Source organism: Ceratotherium simum, chromosome 5 (assembly GCF_057802395.1).
Source record: "Ceratotherium simum simum isolate JZ-2026a chromosome 5, ASM5780239v1, whole genome shotgun sequence".
Lineage (NCBI taxonomy): Eukaryota > Metazoa > Chordata > Mammalia > Perissodactyla > Rhinocerotidae > Ceratotherium > Ceratotherium simum.
In genome coordinates, this window is record NC_141904.1 from 80,367,169 (window position 1) to 80,387,147 (window position 19,979).

The 19,979-nt window shown below is 38.4% G+C and overlaps 1 protein-coding gene across 5 annotated transcripts in view; it reads left to right on the forward strand.

Moving 5' to 3' along the window:
• The window catches only part of GRM7 (glutamate metabotropic receptor 7), a 442,597-nt gene that overhangs the window by 169,352 nt on the left and 253,266 nt on the right, over positions 1-19,979 (forward strand). For all 5 annotated transcript variants that reach the window (XM_087431382.1, XM_087431381.1, XM_087431383.1 and 2 more), the window contains exon 5: positions 2,103-2,243. In XM_087431382.1, coding sequence (XP_087287508.1) covers positions 2,103-2,243 — 141 coding nt within the window. The remainder of the gene's footprint in view (positions 1-2,102; positions 2,244-19,979) is intronic.

The following is a 19,979-nucleotide window of genomic DNA, read 5'->3' on the forward strand; positions in this document are numbered from 1 at the left end:
TGTATGTATGTACATGACCAAGTGCATACATGTAGTGATCTTAAAAACATGGAGGACTCCTCTGTCTTTCCCCCAGGATTTTCCTTTCTTTAGGAATATTATATTATTCTACTGAACAGTCATCTGGAGGCAGGGTTGTGGGAGAACAGTGAGGCAGGAGGAGGACTTCCAGCCGGACAGGTTAATCAATCAGTATTGACATCTGAATGATCAGATACTACAGCCAGATCACTGTCAAATCAGTTAAGGTGGTGACTAGAAAAGGACAGTTGGCTGGGTACCTGGTCAAGACTATCATGTTCTGACAACAGCCTGGAAAATGGCCTAAGAAATATAGAATATTATTTTTATTTTCCCTAAAATGCTATATAGTCTCCTTTGCTTTATAGGTTTTCTTTTTCTTTCCGTTTCTTTTACTCTTATTTCCAATTCTCTGTTTATAGTAGGCTTACTCTATGTCAAACCGTGAATTCTGTGCTGGGAAGGTAGTGGCGAATAAAATTAACCTCACATGCTCTTCTCATAGAGTTTATGGGCTGAAGCTATTTTTTTTTTTTATGGCCTTAAAGTTAAGGGAAAACTTTGAATAATTTAATGTGAAAGTAAATCCATCTTTTTCTATGATTCTTGACCTTAAACTCTGTAAGTTTCTAAAGTCTTCCCACTGCCACGAACAAGACACTGTGAGGGAAGGACGTGGTGTCATCTTTGTTTTTATAGATGGATGACAGGGAGACCAGAAAGGTTAAGTGTGTACTTGCTCATGTTTCCACGACTTAGTGAGATTAGTGGAGCTGGAGCTCAAACCCAGGTCTTGTGATACTGAATCCAATCTGATTCTGATTCTCACAAGACCTTCTGGCTTCATTGGAACGATTCAAGCTGCACTATCCTAATGAGGTAGCTAGAGATTCCTGGGGACCCGGCATCTTGGATCTCTGCTCATCTCACACTCTTTGTGAACAGCATGGAGCTTATGTTCGGCTTGGTTTACCTATGGAGTCTTCAAAAACTTCCATTTCGTGGGCCGGCCCAGTGGCATAGTGGTTGGGTCCACGCACTCTGCTTTGGCAACCTGGGGTTCACAGGTTTGGATCCTGGGCACAGACCTACACACTGCTTTTGGGCTGTGCTGTGGCAGGCATCCTGTATATAAAGTAAAGGAAGATGGGCACGGATGTTAGCCCTGGGCCAGTCTTCCTCAGCAAAAAGAGGAGGATTGGCAATGGATGTTAGCTCAGGGCTAGTCTTCCTCGCCAAAAAAAAAAAAAAACAAAAAACCTTCCATTTCAGGGGCCAGCCATCTGGCATAGTGGTTGAGTTCACACACTCCACTTCAGTGGCCCAGGGTTTGCAGGTTTGGATCTCGGGCACAGACCTACACATCGCTTATCAAGCCATGCTGTGGCAGGTGTCCCACATAAAATAGAGGAAGATGAGGCACAGATGTTAGCTCAGGGCCAATCTTCCTCAACAACAACAACAAAAAATTCAATTTTGACTAAAAAGTCAATTACATAATGGGACATTACTAAATGAAAGAGGGTTCTTAAAATGATATTCACAGGTCAATAGCTCATGGTCAGGGATGCAGAATATGGTGTAATTGTTAACCTTGGACACATTATTATTTCATCTAAGCCTCTATTTCTCATTGGCAAAATGGGAATTATAGTAACTACTGTATAAGTTGTTGAGATGAATAAAAGGATCTATGTAAAGCATGGAGTCTGATCCATAGTAAGCACTGAAATTATCAGTTACTATCTTGATGATGATGATGGTGATGCTTTGTTCCTGATCTGGCTTACTAGAGAAGCAAGGCATGTTGTGATCGTTGTGTCATCCCTAAGGTCTCTAATGCAGATTTTATTGTGAAAAGGTCATTTGTAGGCCACACATCTGCCTGACAGATTGCACTAGAGATTTAGCCATAAGTTAGCATTAGAAGATTTTTTTTCTGTTGATAAGTTTTAATTTTTTGATTGACACAAAAGAGCATCCAGTCTATTAAAACAAAGAAAAACCATCATTGGTGTTTTATTTCCGAATGTTCTAGCAGTGCCCAGCAAGCGATGACCTTTTCATTTAACTCTCTTTAGGGTTTGATGCCTATTTTACGTCCCGCACACTTGAAAACAACAGAAGAAATGTGTGGTTTGCTGAATACTGGGAAGAAAACTTCAATTGCAAGCTGACGATTAGTGGGTCAAAGAAAGAAGACACAGATCGCAAATGCACAGGTAATTTCATTCTCCTTGTCCTTCTCCTGTTACTCTACATGACCAGCATTGAAATGTCTGCATAGCTGACAGAAGGAAGCTTGGCTGGAGACAAATTGAAAAAGTAAATTGAATTTTACTAGATTGCTCAGAAAATGGAACAGGAGCATAAGTCTTACAGGACGAGAGAAGTACAGACAAGATTATATTCTTTTCTGCCTGTCTGTCTAGCAGTAATTGACATTTTCATTGATTCTTTGAATTCAAAAGGTTTCATGTTGCTTTGAATGCTCTCACTGATAAATATTAGTTCATGTTGTAGCCAGGAGTATGAAGTCATTCTCACATGGACAGAAATTTCTGGCAAATTCCATACCAGCACTGGATTTAACTGTTACCATGGACAATATATTTGATTAAGGAAACAAAGTACTGGGCTTAGAGTAATGAGAATTCCAACTAATTTTCATAACGTCCAAGTTAATGAGTCACCTGCTATTTCAAATATGCTTAAAAAGATTCACTGAGCCTCAGATGTAATTTTGCACAAATATTCCAAATAGAAAACACTTGTGTGTATGACAAGCATATATATTTATATATATATATGAAGTAGTCAGAAGGCAAAATCACATTTATTCATTGATTCATTCACAAATGTTTATTGAACAACTCCTTTCTGCTAAGCACTGTGCTGGGCATTGGTGACCTCATAGTGCACACATCAGGCGAGGACTCTGCTTGCATGCTGACTCAAGTATAGTGGGGGAATGTCAACATTATCCCGGTGTTCTCTCTATGAATGCATCATTATAAACTTCGATAAGTATTCTGAGGGCTGTAAGGGCATATAACCAAGGAATTTCACTCATATGGAAGGCAGAAGCTATCTCAAAACACCTCCTTGAGGGATGAGTCGGCATTGGCAGGTTAGGGAAGGACAGGTTGGAGGATTTCTGATAGAGGAATAACGTGGTGAAGGGCTTGTAGCAGGAGGAATTACGATGCCTCTGAAGATGTGAAAAACAGAAAAATGTGACTGAAGTACAGAGAATAGGACAAATGTGTGAGCTGAGGCTGCAAGTGTAAGATATGGGCAAGGAATAAGCCATGTTGGGACATATGTGGAATTTGGTCTTTAAGAGTCCTGGAAATCGTGGGAAGGTGTTACACAAGAGTGTGATGTAATTTACCATGTTATCACCTAGCCCTCTATTAAACAGCATTCGCCAATTCTATACTTCAGTAGCCTTCAAGTTTTGTAATGATGACCTCGAAGTACCACAGAACCCTAAAATATCTTCTGTATGATTAAGAAAGTCACATTCATGTTGGACACACTTTCTGTGTTTATCTTTGTAATATAGCTCTTTGAATATTGGTCATCCCGATGTAATAAGGATGACCAGATATACCCATTCGAAAAACATCTATTAATTAGGAATAATGCATGTAAAGCATGATACTAAAAACACCATGAATGGTGTGAGGATGCTTGAGTTTAGGCCTTTTCCTCAAAGAGTTTCTGTGAAGAGGCAGAGATAAGATATAAACAGAGATGTGAGTAAAAACGATGATACAAAATCGATATGATGCCTAATTGAATGTATAACTCAGATAACTAGAATATCAGATTAACCACAACCTCTAGACCATGGTGTATAACAACAGTGTTTTCAGAAATGTGATCCTTATTATGTTGGAGGAAAAGGAAAAAATTAATTCAATGTTGACTAGACCTACATGACACAAAACTTTCAGGTGGAAACTGAAAAAATTAGTTTAACATCTGGATAATTTGTCTATAAGACAAGGAACATCCAAGTGTACTAGAAGTATCTAAATGATTGATGGCAGTTTTTTGTTTTTTTCTGACATTTGATGTTCTATAGAATGTCTGAAAGGTGGAATGGATTGTCTGATGGCCATTAGGATTGTTCTGTCTAAGGCCAAGCTCCAGTCTTTTTCTATGCTCTAACACAGGCTGTTTTATCTGTAGTCACATTTTAGTGCTGATCATCAAGAATTTGGGTTTATAAAAACAAGTAAGCTCATTATCCATAGTACCGCATTTCAAAAATGGAAATAGAAGTGTTTGTGTTTTCATATCATGCTCCTTCCATGTAAAAAATCTATGATAGTATTGATTAAATTATTTGTGGCTCCAAAATTGTTTGTATATTTTCTCCTCTTTCTTTCCTTCCTTACCATTTCTACCGTAGTAAGATGTGCCATATTGAGTGGAGGTAAATACTATATTACCATCATTGGATAGGAGAACATGGGTAGATGTGTGTTTGTTTTTCTTTCTTTTACTTCCTTTTTCCAAATTCAACTAAACTTTTATTTGCTTTGGAAGTATTCCCAATATACTCTTTAAAATTTCTTGACGTTTAAGTACGTGGCAACTTGGAAGTGGAGAAATGGAAGAAAAGTCATTCTGAGATTTGCTACACTAGAGGGAAAGAAGTGATGGAGAAAAGTGACAGATTGAATTGTATTGATGAGACTTCTGGAAACTGTGGTGAGAAATTAAGTTTTAATGAGGGAAAAGAATGGATGGGAGAGGGACATACTGAGGGCTTTAAGGATGTGGATGATATAAGGGAAAGCTGCTTTGGTAACCAGAATGTGAAACGTTAAAAGAATGGGCACATTAGGAAGAAGCTACCAGATGAGGAGGCCAGCTGAGTAGTCTGGCATCACAGATAGTGCAGAGAGTGCATGTTTTGATCTGAGGAGTGTAGAAACCAGCCCACTTCTCCGACCTCTCTCTGTGACTGGGCTCTGCTACAGAATAAGAAAGCCTTAAAATGTTCACTCCTAGGATTCAAGCACAAATTAAAATGAAAACTTTTTTTCTGGGGAGTATAGCCTCTTTAGCCAGAAGGAGCTATTTATTATGTATTAGCTCCAAGTAGACTATCATTGAATCAATCATCTGGGCAGACAAGTTTTGAAGATGAGGTATGGGACTCATACTATTTGGAGAAAGCAAACTTCTGGCGTCAGGGAATAATAGTGAGTTCTAAAAATCCCAAGATGGTGAAAAGTCATGAAAGGAAGAATAATTGTTGAAGAAAAAATATTTATTATTAAACATGAAATAGACTGTGTATACTTCATAATTTAACTTGGGGCTAGATGTGCATAGATTCTTATAGAACCTTACCTGAACAATCATGTAATTCTTATTCCTCTAAATTATCCGTATGCATTAAAAATCACCTTCAAACAAAAAAAGCTACTACATTCTTCAGTATTTTAAGAACATCCCAATTTTTCTTTTTCCAAGGTCTCTGAGAGCTAGAGATTCTCCATCCTACATTCCCTAGTGGTTGCCTATATGGATATAGATTAAGACTTGCCAATGACCCATCCTGCTCCCGGGTTATCTTGGCTGCCATCCCACAAGAGGACATACAGTTGAGCCAGTTTATTGGTGATTTAAGCTTTCACGGAAAACACAAACTCTATTTGACAGGTACTAATGCCCTTCATGCTACTTTGTGGTAGAGCTACATTTTCTCATGGGGATAGTGCTAGCTACATACACAATAAAGTAAGTGCTTCCAGACAGTTCACTGCAGACAACTTGGGTTTGTGGGCAGAAAGATCAGATGTGATTTTTTTCAGGTTGTGTTTATGCTCCCTTCCCCCACCCCAATGGCTGAGTGTGTTCACCTTTAACACTTGCCAGTATATTACTAACACAAAGACCAGTTTACAACATTATCTCTCTGGGAATAATATGTTCTTGTGGAGATACCAAGGTCAAGGAAAGTACACAGGTGAAGTGATGCCTCTGAAAAAGAGATTGAGGCCGTCTTGGAGTCAGGAAAATCATTCTACCAAAATGGTTAAGAAACCAGAGGTTTTGCATGAAAGAGACCTGAGTTTGTGTTCTCAGGCTATCCCTGAATACCCCTGTAGGAGATTGGACAACATTATTTAACCTCTCAAAGCCTTTCCTCATCTTTGAAATGGAGCTAATAAACTTTAATTATGTCTAAAGTTGTTGTAGGGATTAAATTAGATGCTTCGTGTTATCTAAAGAGGGTCTAAAATGATACTGGCCCATAGTAATAGCTCAGTAATGGTAACAATTATCTGCTGTTCTGGGCTAAATGCAGTGGCCTGTGAGGGTTTCATGAAGATCCTACTGTCTTATGTCAGTTCTGTGGAAAATCAGGATGTATATCAAATTCTAACAGGAAAATAAAGCCAGAGATTTGAATAAGCACATAAGTGTAGACAGGAGCTTTTCTCTGGGGTGCACATTACACAGCGATTTATTGAGGTATCAAAAAGTTTGTAGACAGGCAGCATGGAACTTTATGCTGTGAATGGAATATGGAGCTCAAGACATAAGGAATTTCAGGACCATAATGTAGAGTGTGTGTCCAAGCATCATTGGGCCTTGGACTTGTCAGACACTTCATGTCCCAACTTTTGTAGCATTTTATCCCTGATGTGCTGTATCCTTATGTGGTTAGTAGTATCCCCAAGTTCCTTGCTCCCAAACCCATCCTTTAAACTCAGAAGGAGGTTCTGAGAATCTGAATGTGCTTGCCTATGGCAGCCCATAAAAATTATCACTCTGTCATATCTTATGGCTTACACAGAACATTTGTCTAACTAACATTACTGTTCTGCCAAATGCCATTTTGTGAACACTGATTCATCGGAGTTACCTCTGCTGAAAAGAAGGAAGTCAGCATTTAGTAATCCATCATCCCATGAAGGGACAACTTGACTTTCAGAGATTTGTTTTCCTTTTGAGATGACAGAGAATCAATAAATTGGTGACTTTTTTTTTTTTTTTGTAAGAAGCCGTTGTATTCCATTGCTACTGCTTTCAAGTCACACAATAAGCAAACTCAGTTTTGATTTGAGTCCCTAATCAACCAGTGTTTACGGTGGAAAGATATCAGGGGTTAAAAAGCATACTCCAGTAAATGTCCACATTTTAGGAGGTCAGAATCCTTAAGCTGTGTTTATCTTTACACCTCACTTCTCAAAGCTAATGGTTTTAAGTAAAGGTCGCTTTCTTGGTGGGGCCAAAAAGCTGTGAAGAAATGCCGTTAGTGAATAAACCATGTATTCTCGCCTGGGGCCCAGGCCCATCAGAGCCTTTATAATTTGTTAAGAAGACTATCAAGACAAAGGAATTATACTTAAGTAAGTCAAATGCTTTGAGAATATATGTGCAGAAAGAATTTATGACTATACTAATTGGTTTTCCCTGTCATTTTATTATTCTGTCTTGAATTGACCTTTAATTGTTATATAGATGTTGCTTGTGGCACCTACTTTATTCAACATGATTGAGAAATCTACATCAAAACGTTATAAATAAATAATGTCTAACCCTTTGGTGGTCTAAGGCTTTTTGAAGCCATTTTGGTGAGAAGCAATGTAAAATGCATTTTTACACCTTTATGCTCTCTAAGAGGTTTGATGCAGATTAATTATGATTTAATCTACCTGGAGCGTCCATTGTGGGATTGTGTGTTTGTAAGGTTCTTTGTTACATTTTTTATTCTCTGCCTCATCTCTAGAGATCAAAATCATGGTTGACATTTCTCTTGCTACGCTCACCCTTAAATCTTCCCCTACCTCCCTCTTCAGAGGCTGGTTTCTATCTGTGCAGGAACTGGAAGTATATGAGCTAAATTATTAAGTGCTTTTATTTGTTAATTCATTCATTCATTTAAAAATGAACATTAAATTAGTATTAAATGTCTCAGAATCTTCAAGAAAACCTAAGGTATATAAATTTGTGGATATAGTACAGCATTTTATAGCAACTATTTGGGTGAATTTACTAATAGAATTTAGCTAGATGGAATACTAACTAATATAGTATTCCCCAAATTAAAATTATCTGAATGTCACATGTGAAGTCCTCACTGTTCTTAGAAACCTTCTTTAAATCCTTTTCAGAACAGGAATATTGAATAAAAATCCTATGTCCTTAAAAGATGACTATGTTTCTAGCAATTAGGTTCCCATATGTAATAGTCGGAAAAAAGGCGTTAGTGTAATGTTAAATCATACTAAATGCCACGCTAATTCCATGGCTTTGCTTTTAATTCTCATATATATATGAAGGTTTATCTTCTTGTATTGTTTTAAAATCAATCAAGTTATCTTTTTAAAGGAATTTAAGAACAAAAAGATAACCTTTCTTTGATGGGCAGCATATCACTAGCTATGTCAATTATTCCACTGGATAAATTTGAGAGAAGGTAAGCAAGATGATGACAATGCTTGATTCTAAAAGCAATAATTAGTATAGTCTTTCCCATGGTTATCTCTTGTAATAGGTACGACTCTGGTGCCACAAAACCAGTAGTGCAAAATATATAACTTTTGATTGTTTTCTATAACTTCACTTTATTTTCAAGACTCCATTCCAGTGGTTTGTAAAAATTTAATTGGTCTTTTTAGAGTCCCTCATTCCACCTGATCGATGGAGTTGAACCTTAGTTATGGAGGGTTTTTATAAGGCCAGGATATTGGAATTATTTGTGAGGTCCCTTTGCTCTGGGCCTTTGGCATCTGTCTATGACTTCTTACTATCCATGAATCTATCTCCAGGAATGTCCCTTGTCTATGCTAGTCCTTAGTAGTGGAGATGTGAAGGTGACTACAGCATGGATTCTTGGTCCTGGCCTCAGGGCTTCTCCAAGTTCGGCTCTGATTTTGATACTTCCGTGGCCCTCCTGTGACCCTGGTGGGGGAGGTTGCAGAGCCTAGCACACTTTCTAGGGGAATACACCAGCATTTAATTTTCATGCTTGCCCCAAGTCTGTCCTTTCTCATCTTCCATTCCTGAATGTCTTTATTAGAGGCTAGGGGAGGAGACTAACTTAGATCCAATCATATCCTTCCAATTCTTTCGTCTATGGCGTACACTGTATCTCCTGAATCCTTCAGGACTCCAACTGAAGCTCAGAGCCTAGTACTGACCACATGAAACTGGCTTTTAAAACTCAAAAGTTAATCTTTTATTTTTCCCCCGTTCTCCTGTATTCTGTTATAAACTTCCTAAAAGCAATGAATAAGAGCTCTGTAGTTTATAAGAATGAGGGATAGAACCCCGAGATTTTATATAGATATATATTTAAATAAAATGAAAGGCACATTCATTAATATAACATATTAATATATAAGAATATTACCATACAACACCATATTAGCACATCCAAAGTAGAAGAGTCATGGGTCGCAGGCCAGGTCTTTGTCTTTACTAAATAACGCAAATATAGCACTAAACTCATAAAGCTCATTTTTCCAAATCTTGTCCAGACGCCCAAGCCAGACCAAGGGGCTGGCTATCTTTAGCCTTCTGAAATAGATGTATATAGATGGACCCTGCAGTAAATGAATTCTTCTTTCTGCCACCAACCCTACAAAGCATAAAAAGAGGTCTCCACTGTGTACCATTTTACTTCAGGCCATGTTCCCTCAAATTCCTCTTCCCATATAACACACCAAGACATCTACAGGGAGGGTTTTTAATTTTGTGCAGAATTAAGCCAGGCAGTGGAACACCAAGTTGAAAGCCCAGGGGTATCCAGGCAAAACTGGTTTCATAAATGCTAGAAGCCATAATTATTTGAGCTATGTATCATTTCTTTCTCGTTAACTCCAACAGGCAATGGCTTTAAAAATGAGAGTTACAGCCTTTCCATATATGGAAAGTCTGTCAGGTTCGGTAGTTAATGAGAAGGAATTCTTGAACTAGGGGAATTAATGCTTTTGGGTCTTCTCAGCAACAGTCCTTGTAAACAAAGTGCCTCTTATAAGCAATATAAGTATTATAGATTGGATACTTACAGTCATTTTAGTAGGTATAAGAAAGGGCCTTGAATGACTTATCAAATGTCATCAAGCAAGTTAGAATGGAGTATGGCTTTCCTTACGAAGAATTTCTAGTAATACAAGTTTTCTTTCTTTTTTTTCTTCTTTTCCCTCTTCCACAGAGAAAAATGGATACTAAAAGCATTTTAGGTTTTTACAGTGTGTGCAGTGTCATATTTGTTTTTCTAGAGAATAAATATGTGCTCACGAGAGAAATAGCTACCACATATATAACAACCCAGATAACTTTCTAGAACTGCTTCTAACTTTGTCTCACTGTTTCCAGTAATAGTAGATCCAGGTATGTGACTGAACACATGAGGAGGCTTCCCATTTCCTCATCCTCAAAGAGTATCTAGTTTACCTGTTTACCTTCCTGGGTGCAGACAGCTCTGTGCTGACTTTAAGCATGGCCTCTATTAGGTAGAAACACAGTATTCAAGCTGCCTGCTGAAATCATACTAGTTGACTCATGAAAGAATTTAGACTTGAGGAGTCAAATTGCCTGGATTTGAACCCCAGCTCTTTCACTTACTGTATCACCATAGGCAAGTTACTTAAACACTCTCAGCCCATTATTTCCTCATCTGTAAAATGGGATAGCAATAGTCCCTACTATATGGCATCGTTGGCAAGGATTACATAGAAGATGCCCAGTGGGCATAGCAAGTGCTCAGTGAGTTTAGGTGCCATCGTTGTGGTGGTGGTTGGTGGTGACTGATGCTGCCTTTGGTCTTTGTAAAAAAACAGCAAAAACAAAACTCGTCAATGGCTCAAATCACCTGTCCTTCCTTTATTTTCGCCCAGCCTTGTTCCTCCTTTACCTGACATATCCTTTGCCTTTTGTAGTGATATATACATATCAATATACTCTTATGTGTTCATATCATCTAATTTGACTATATCAACCTTGTAAAATATACAAATCAGGTATCATCTCCATTTTACTGATTAAAACAAAACAAAACTGAACTTTAGAGAAATTCTGTGACCTGAGAGCATGGTTGTGAATGGGAAGAAGACTATCCTCTACTCACTCTGGGTCCTTTCTGGCTGGGCTACAAATTAAATTGACATAAGACCAAATAGCAGGAGAAAATGAAGCAAAGCTTTATAACATGTATACATGGGAGAAACTCAGAAAATAGAAACTGAGCAACTCGTCATTCTGACTAAGTAGCTGGCTAAAGTATTTTTCAGCTCAAGATAAGGAGGGTGTTGGGGTAGTGGTTTGAGATTTCAGAGGGGAAGAAGACAATTCACATGGAGATGGAAGTGCAAATGTTTGTCAGACAACTCTTTACAGGGCCACCTATAGAGAATGTGCCTGGAGAGACAGAACTTTTGATAAGATGGGATTGTTGGTGCCTTTCTTATGACACCTATTTTACTTTATACTACAGCCATCATATGGTAGTGGCTCCTTCCTGGAACAGGCCTTCTATGTTAAATTCTTTAGGCAGTTTGGGAGGGGAAGGTCAAATATCCTTCAGAGAAAATAATCAATGTAAAGAGACATATTTTGAGGTGGCTAATTTTGATCTCCCACAGTTACTAATGAGAAAAATAAAATAATCCCAACAACTAATGACATATATTCATTTTCTCATGCATTCTGTCCCTCATTTGTTCACTTAACAAATGGTGTTGAGCAGCAGCACCGGGCCAGTGCTTGTGCTGGACATGAGAACATACACAAGGCTTTTGCTTTCAGGGAACTCATGTTCCAGTACGGGAGGCAGACAGAAAGCCACAAACAGATAAATAAAATAATTACAAATTGTGATTAGTGCTGTGAGAAACAATTAAGAAGCCAAACTAGAAAACAACAGTAAAGAATTGTTCCAGGAAAATATAGTCAGAGATGATCACAACAGCCCTAACTGTGCATGAGAGGTTATTATCCCCATTGTACAGATGAGGAATTGTGGCTCAGATGGATCAACCAAATGACAAATGCAGCTTATTTCTCCCTATGCTCTTTCTCCTCTGATGCCGAGTTGCCTTCCAAGAGCAACATAAATAGGCCCTTTCTCATTTGGGGGTAACTTCCTGATTTTGTTTATATAGCAATTTCCTCATTCTGTGACACCCAGCCACATAAGGGCTCTTAGGAACATATTTGATAATGAGCCTGGATTGATCCCTTTGGTCCTTATTTAGAAACAACTGCAGTGGAGAAGCAAGGTGACCTCATTTCTTTTCTCCTCTCCTGGACTCAAAATAGGACAGTATTTTCCAGTTTATGCTCAAACTTTGTTATATTCATGAAAAGCTAGTAGCTTGTATGAAAGAAAAGACACAGGACTCAAACTCCTTGTCTCACAGGCAGCGTAATTATATAACAGGGAATTGCTACCACCACTATAAAGTTCTCTCTGAATGTATCTCTCCCCCTTGGGACTCCCTGTCCTTTTAGGGTGGGGCAAACAGACCAGCAGCCTTACGGAAGCAGATGGTGGAGACTGCAATAGTGAGAAACCAAGGCAGCACAAAAATCCTACCTTTAGGAAAAGCATACCAGTATTGGAGGGTGGTTAGAAATTGAGCTTCCAAAGTGATCTGGTGCTCTGGCAGAAGTGGGCAATTTGCTGTGGAAAGAAAATGTTGAATTACAAGATGCTATTGCTTTTTCATTTGAGAAAAATGCAGCTGTTAAGAGCAAGTTTCAGGCAAATTTGTAACAAACAGCTACATTTTAGAAACAAATTTTTTTAAAAACACAAAAAAAATATAAAGAAAAGAAAACTATGCCAAGAACCAAGCTAAAGCAGTTCCCCTTTGTGGATACAAGTGTATGAAAATCATTAAGACAAATAGTTAGTGGACTTCTGACGTCTGACAGCCTGGCTGTTAACGTGATTACGTAAATCATGCCTCTAGCACAGACTAAACTTCAATAGATTCTCTCTTTCCTTGGACAAGTTTTGAGATTGCAGAAGAGGTGTTATTGAATTTCAAGAAGTGCTCGAAACCTAAAATGGGTGGTATTTTTAGCATACGAAACTAATTCTGTTACCCTCAATATTTAAGACATTTCAATGGCCATATACTGTTCATAGGAAGAAGACGAAAAATCTCAGCATGGTCTCTAGGGCCCCCAGTAGCAGGACCTCATCTCATACTTCTGTGGCTCTGACTTTCTTTTAGTTCTGTAAAGGCACCTGGATTCTCCCTACCACGGGGTCTTTGTACATGCTGTTCTCTCTGCCTGGAATTCTCTTTCCTCAATACAACTTTTGACTAGTTAACACTCAGTCATCTTTCACATCTCAGAGTGTCACCTCTCTTGGAAAGCCTCCACTGATGCTCCCACCATGATCTAGACCAGGTTCTTTGCTATCTGTTCTCCCTCCTTCCTTTCCTTCTGAACTGCACTTGCCTCTGTTTGTGATGATATCCTCGTTAGTGTGAGTGTATGGTGAATGTCTCTCTCCTGTACTCAGCTATGAGCTCAGTGAAACCAGGCACTAGATTCTCTATTGATGCCTTTCTTCACACTCCCAGCCCCAGTTCAGGTTGGGCATAGAGTAGGAGTTTAACAAGTAATTGTTGAGGAATTAATTTTCCTTTCCATACTTAAGACAAAAATCTGCTTTGCAGAAAACATTTCAATGTAATTGATCAAAATTGGAGAGAAGGGGCAGGTGGTGTGTACCTGCGTTTTCCTGAAGGTGCCCAGCTTGCTGCACTTACAAGTGCTGAAGCAGAATCTCTCATTTGGAGGATCAGCCTGGGCAGTGGATTGAATTGGGCACTTGGTAGGATTTATTGGGCTGCATATGTTACATGTTTCATAAGCCCATTATCTTGTTTTTTGGCAGACACAAAAAGAAAACAGCAAGATCTGTGTTTGAGTTGACAAGTGTTCCATTTTAAGTAAAAATGTGAAAGCATCCAAATCCAGTAAACTGTAATATATATGCCATTCTTTTCTTAAAACAAGAAAACAAACAAACAAAAAACCAGGAACAGAGGGCTAAGGAACAGATTAGCCTCCCAGCTTTGACCATATCCTTCCCTCTATTGATTATTGTTATTCTCATAACTGAAGAATTGCTACATTTTATATGTTATGAGGAAGAAATTAGATCCAGGGCTAAAACCCTAGTAACAGAAATAATAAAATAGCCAACGGTTATTAAGTACTTTCTTAATGACAATCTCTCATCTTACAAACGAGTAGGTAAATACAAACCTAAGTGAACAAATCTTTAGCTTTTTTCAAGTTTTACATTTATGACTTTGAGCATATTTTAAAAAATAATTACAATAAGTAATATTTATTGAATGCTTGTCATGTGGCAGCCACTAGCTTAAGCACTTTATAGAGGTGATAATGATCCTCAAAATGGGTATTACAGTTTTATCTTCAGTTTTTAGTTGGGGAAAATGAAAGACATTTTAATTCTTTTAATCCTCACAACAACCCTCTGAGATGACTGTTATTTCTGCTGTTGTAGGAGGGAGGAAATGGAAGCACAGGAAGGCGCAGGGACTTGCCCAGGCTCACGTGGTTCCCAGCGGCAGCTAAAGCTCAGGGAGCTTAATTACACCACGTGCTCCTGGTCCCTGAGTCAGAAAGTGGCAGAGCCAGAAACCAAAGCCAGGTCTGGCAGACTCCAAAGCCTTATGTGGCTATTTGTTTCTTCTGTCCTAAGCTGTCCTCCTGGGTAGAGACACCTCATAGTGAAAATGGGGTAACGCCGGGACGTTTGTGATCCGGCACCAGCCAGCACTACAGCACCTAAGAAAATAAATGGAGTGACGTGTGTGACCACAGGCTCCTGTTTTTTTGGACATCTGCCTTAATCTCAGGTGTCTGAGAGGAGCTCTGTACCATAGGTACCTGTTGAGCTGGCCCGCCAAGGGAGTGTGTCTGCCATTCAGCTATTGAGTTCCTCTTCTTTTGTTTGTTGTTTTTTTTTTCAGGAAGCTAGGCCCTCCACTAACATCTGTTGCCAATCTTCCTCTTTTTTCTTTTTTCTCCCCAAAGCCCCAGTACATAGGTGTGTGGCATAGTTGTAAAGTAGTAGTTCTTCTACATGTGGTGCCACCTCAGCATGGCTTGATGAGCAGTGAGTAGGTCTACGCCCAGGATCCGAACCAATGAACCCAGGGCCGCCGGAGCAGTGCGCGCCAACTTAACCGCTATGCCACCAGGCCGGCGCCTGAGTTCCTCTTCTACCAATGGGTAGGGAAAGGACATGGCCAGAGGAAGAGTCCTTGAAAGAGGGGTAACAATGTAGTACATTCGGGCACATGTTCTGCTAGGACTTGACTTCCTTTCCCTGGGAGAGCATATTGATTATTCATCTATGCCTAACTTTCTTCTGATTTTAACACCAGAGTGTGTGCTCTGTTATTAAAGTAATGAATTACATCTCGTTGGCTCTGTTGGAAACAAGCACTCATGGAAAGGAAGAATTCCTGATGACATCACTGGGATTTGTGACCCCGGTCTTATCATTCATAGGAAAGAGAACTTTGTATACCACTTTATAGTCCTTGAGAAAACTTACAACGCTAACATGAGCAGAACCCCAAATTCTACAAATCCTCTAACCCTAACATGGTGATAATAAGAAATTCAGATACCTTTTAATTTTTGTAAATTTTATAAGCACTGTACTTATTGTTAGTTTTCTTGATAATTTTAAGTGTTATATAATACTCCACTGATTTGATATGCCATCACTTGCTGAATCTTTACTTACATTGCTCCCAATGTTTGCAGGTATATACAAAACACATTAAGAAATATCTTAAGACTTCTTGGTTTTTCCTTCTTCTAGATTACTTTCTTAAGATGAATTCTAGAAGTCTTTAAATGGAGTAGTAAAGAATGAGGACTTTGAAGCCAAATCACCTTAAATCAATTTCCATTCCTTCCCCCTACTAGCTATGAAGCCTAGCATAAATGACGTTGCATCTCTGTGTCCTGTTTTTTCATTTGTAAAAGGTAGATGATACTCATAACCCGATAGAGTTTTGGTTTGTTTTATGTTTTAAGAAGAGGCATTAAATGAGTTAATACAGGTAAAGTTGTGAAGTGCTTAGTACAATGCCTGACACATAGTAAGCATTTGATAAACAATATAGTAAGATACACATTACCTATTTTTATCATTACAGATTCAAAGTATAAATATTTTTGGACAATTGAAATGTATTGCCAAATTGTTTTCTGAAAGGACTTGCACTAATTTATTCAGCCACTGGTAAAGCTACTAAAATGCTACCTTTGTTTTGATTTGCATTTCTTGGAAAACTTGCAGGATTGAATATTTTTTTCCATATGTTTTGGGTACTGATTCATCTTTTTATGAGATGCACTTCAGAGTCTTTAAATTGTTTTAATATCCCTTGTGTCATTTGATCATCCCTAAAACTCAGCAGAATTGGCAGAGCTGATAATACAGCCTGTTGAAGAGAAAGATAAAAGCAAAATTCTTAAAGGTTTGTTAAGTAGCTTGCCCAAAAGAATCTAGCAGAGCTGGCATTGAACTAAAGCAGTTTGCTTTACTCTTGTGAACTGTGATTCATAAAAGCTGCACCTCTTGGCAAGAAAGGGTTAACACCACCTTTAAATAACAAAACAAAACATAAACAATGCCTACCTAACTCTTCACTGTAAAAAGCTTAAGCCCTTAGCAGAATATGATTTAGGTATCTTATAATCTGCTTCGTTTAGCTCATTTGGAAACCACTAAAGAGACCTTAGGTTCTGACTCCTTGAAAGATGTATTAAATGACAAAGAATGAATTATAATTTAGAACTTAGAGGTAGTTGTTGCCTTGTAAAGTATAATTTAATGGCTTCAGGCAATATGATAATTTTAAAATAAATAATATAATTTGACTATCATTCAGGCATTAACCCTGTGGTTTATTGGACTATTGTGCCAATTCTCTAGTAGAGAATTTGCATAGCCTGGGATGCTGAGCTTCTAGGATGCTTGGCAAGGGAGCCTATTAGATTTGATACAAATGGCCAATAGGCACGTGAAAAAATGCACATCATCACCATTTATCAGAGACATGCAAATTAAAACCACAATGAGATTCTACTACACATGGATAACATTGAAACAGACTGATAACATCAAATGTTGGAGAAGATATGGAGAAGTCTGGACTTTTATGCATTGCTGTTAGAATGTAAAATGGTACAACTGCTTTGGAACATGGCAACTTCTTTAAAAGTTAAACATACATGAGCCTATGATACAGCAACTCTTACTCCTAAGTATTTACCCAAGAGAAATGAAAACATATATCCATAAAACCCTTGTGCAGAAATGTTCATAGCAACTTTATTCATAATTGCACTGTTAGGGGACAGTCCTCTATTGTCCTAGTCCTAGTGTCTCTCTATAGTCCTAGTATCTTTTGTTTCTGTTTATCTTGAGATCAGAGGCACTGGTTATCTTTTCAATGTGTTTGTATAGCACATAGCCTTGGAAGAGTCAGATAGTGTGTCCCCACAGAGCATAGGGAGGGTTTGTTTACTGGCCAGTATAATAAAGATAAAATCTCCCTCTGGAGAGGTAGGTTTGCTTGAAATCCTTTATAAAATATTTGGGTTCCCTAAGGTCAGAGTTTGAAAGCTGTAATGTAAACCTGTTGTGCATGCAGCATCCTCCTGGACTGTTCTGCGTCACCCCCGTGGGATTTGGGGAGTGGTAGGGAGGGGGCCCTGAGCAAACTTGATGATTGTGCTGCCTGCTGTGCCTGACTTTGACCCATGGGTCTGACATCATCAGCCAGTTTCCATGAACCTGTAGGTTTGCTTGAAATCCTTTATAAAATATTTGGGTTCCCTAAGGTCAGAGTTTGAAAGCTGTAATGTAAACCTGTTGTGCATGCAGCATCCTCCTGGACTGTTCTGCGTCACCCCCGTGGGATTTGGGGAGTGGTAGGGAGGGGGCCCTGAGCAAACTTGATGATTGTGCTGCCTGCTGTGCCTGACTTTGACCCATGGGTCTGACATCATCAGCCAGTTTCCATGAACCTGTGGTGGGCTAACCAATTACATGTAGGGTAAAATCTTAGACACTTCATAGTTCTTGACAAGCCCCAAACTAGACATAGCCCAGATGTCCACAAAAAGAAAAATGGATAATCGAACTTTAATATATCTATTCAATGGAATAATACTTAGCAATAAAAAAGGAATGAATTGTAGATACATGCAATAAAATTGATAAACAATATTACTCTGAGTGAGAGAAGTCAGATACAAAAAGTATAAATTGCATGATCCTATCTTTATGAAATTCTAGAATAGGCAAAACTAACTTATGATGTTGGATTTCAGATCAACAGTTGCTTCTTCGTGGGGAAAGAAGGGTTGACTGCGAAGGAGTACAGGGAAACTTTATGGGATGATGAAAATGCTCTGTGTATTGCTATATATTTGCCAAAACTGGTTGGCCAGTTCACTTCTGACCTAGCATTTCGCTATTTGCAGAATGTATCTCTGTTAGAAATATTCACACATTGTATTGGGAGTCAAACAGCTGGGATTCAGCTCTTGACTAGCCACTTGCTTTCTCTGTAACTTTGGGTAAGTTGTTTAAACCTCAGTTTCCTGACCCGTAAAATGACAATAGTAATAACAGTATCTTCCTCATAGGGTGATTATGAGGATTAAACGAGATAATGAATATAAAGTGCTTATAGTGGTTTTTGGAGTGTAGAAAATACTGAATGATATTAGCTATTGTTGCTCATTATAGTACTGTCTATGAATACCAGACAACTTGAACTAGTAATGTGAGAAAGAACAGATATATTTGAACCAACGTAGAAGTAAACCCTCCATTACAGAGAAGGAATAAGCATTCACATGCAAACAACTAAGGCTTAAATCCCCAACACAATACTTGCATTCTTCTCATCCTGAGAAGAAGCCTCATGAGCTATAAAGCTGGGGGTATAGAACTGACTTTGCTTTGAGCAGTATGGGCTCCCAGATACTCCAAAGGGGCCTGAACAAGCTTCAAGGCAGGGTTGCTAAACCTGAGGCTCATACATTAAGCCAGAGCTGATTTAAGGAGAATAAAGTGGTACCAGGTGGATTATGCCTTCTGGTTTCCAGTAGTAACCATTCTGAAGAAAAGTGTGTCCTCTTTAGGCACCAGGATTCCAAAAAATTTAAATTAAAATCAACCAGTATTAGCTCTTAATTGGAGCTAGTAAAACACAAAGAAAAAACCCACCATGAAAGAAAGCCAACAGAAACAAAGATAATATATATAATCCACCACCAACTTCAGTTTTTAAAAATTATTAAAAGCAATATATTTAGAATAAAACTACATATAACATATTTAGAGGAAAGCTAATATTTTATTTGTGGAATCCTAAAAAAATGTGCAATCAACAAAATGTTATCAAAAATGGCAAAATCTTCAATAGATGGGTTGAAAAACAGATTATACACAGCCAAAGAGAGAATGCGTGTACTAGAACATGGATCCAAAAGAAAATGCAGCACAGGATGATGAAGAGATAGTAAATATTGAAGAATATGGAGGATAAAGAGAGAAAAGGTAACGTTCACCAGCATTGAGTCCCAGGACTAAATAGTGAGAATGGAGAGGAGGGAATTTAGAGAGAGAATGTCTAAGATTTTCCAGAACTGAAGAAAGACAACAATCCATAGATTAGGAAACATGAAATATGCCAAACAGGATAAAACATAAAGAAGGAAAGGAGAGAAGAGGAGAAGAGAGGAGGAAAGAAAAAAATTTCCTTCTGCACACAATTATGGTGAAAATGCATAATACTAAAGAGAATATCTTACAATGGCCAGGTGGCAGTCTCAACTTCCAGTTCAGTGGAACCATCTTGTGTGCTTGGTGTAAACATTCTTGCCTTGGG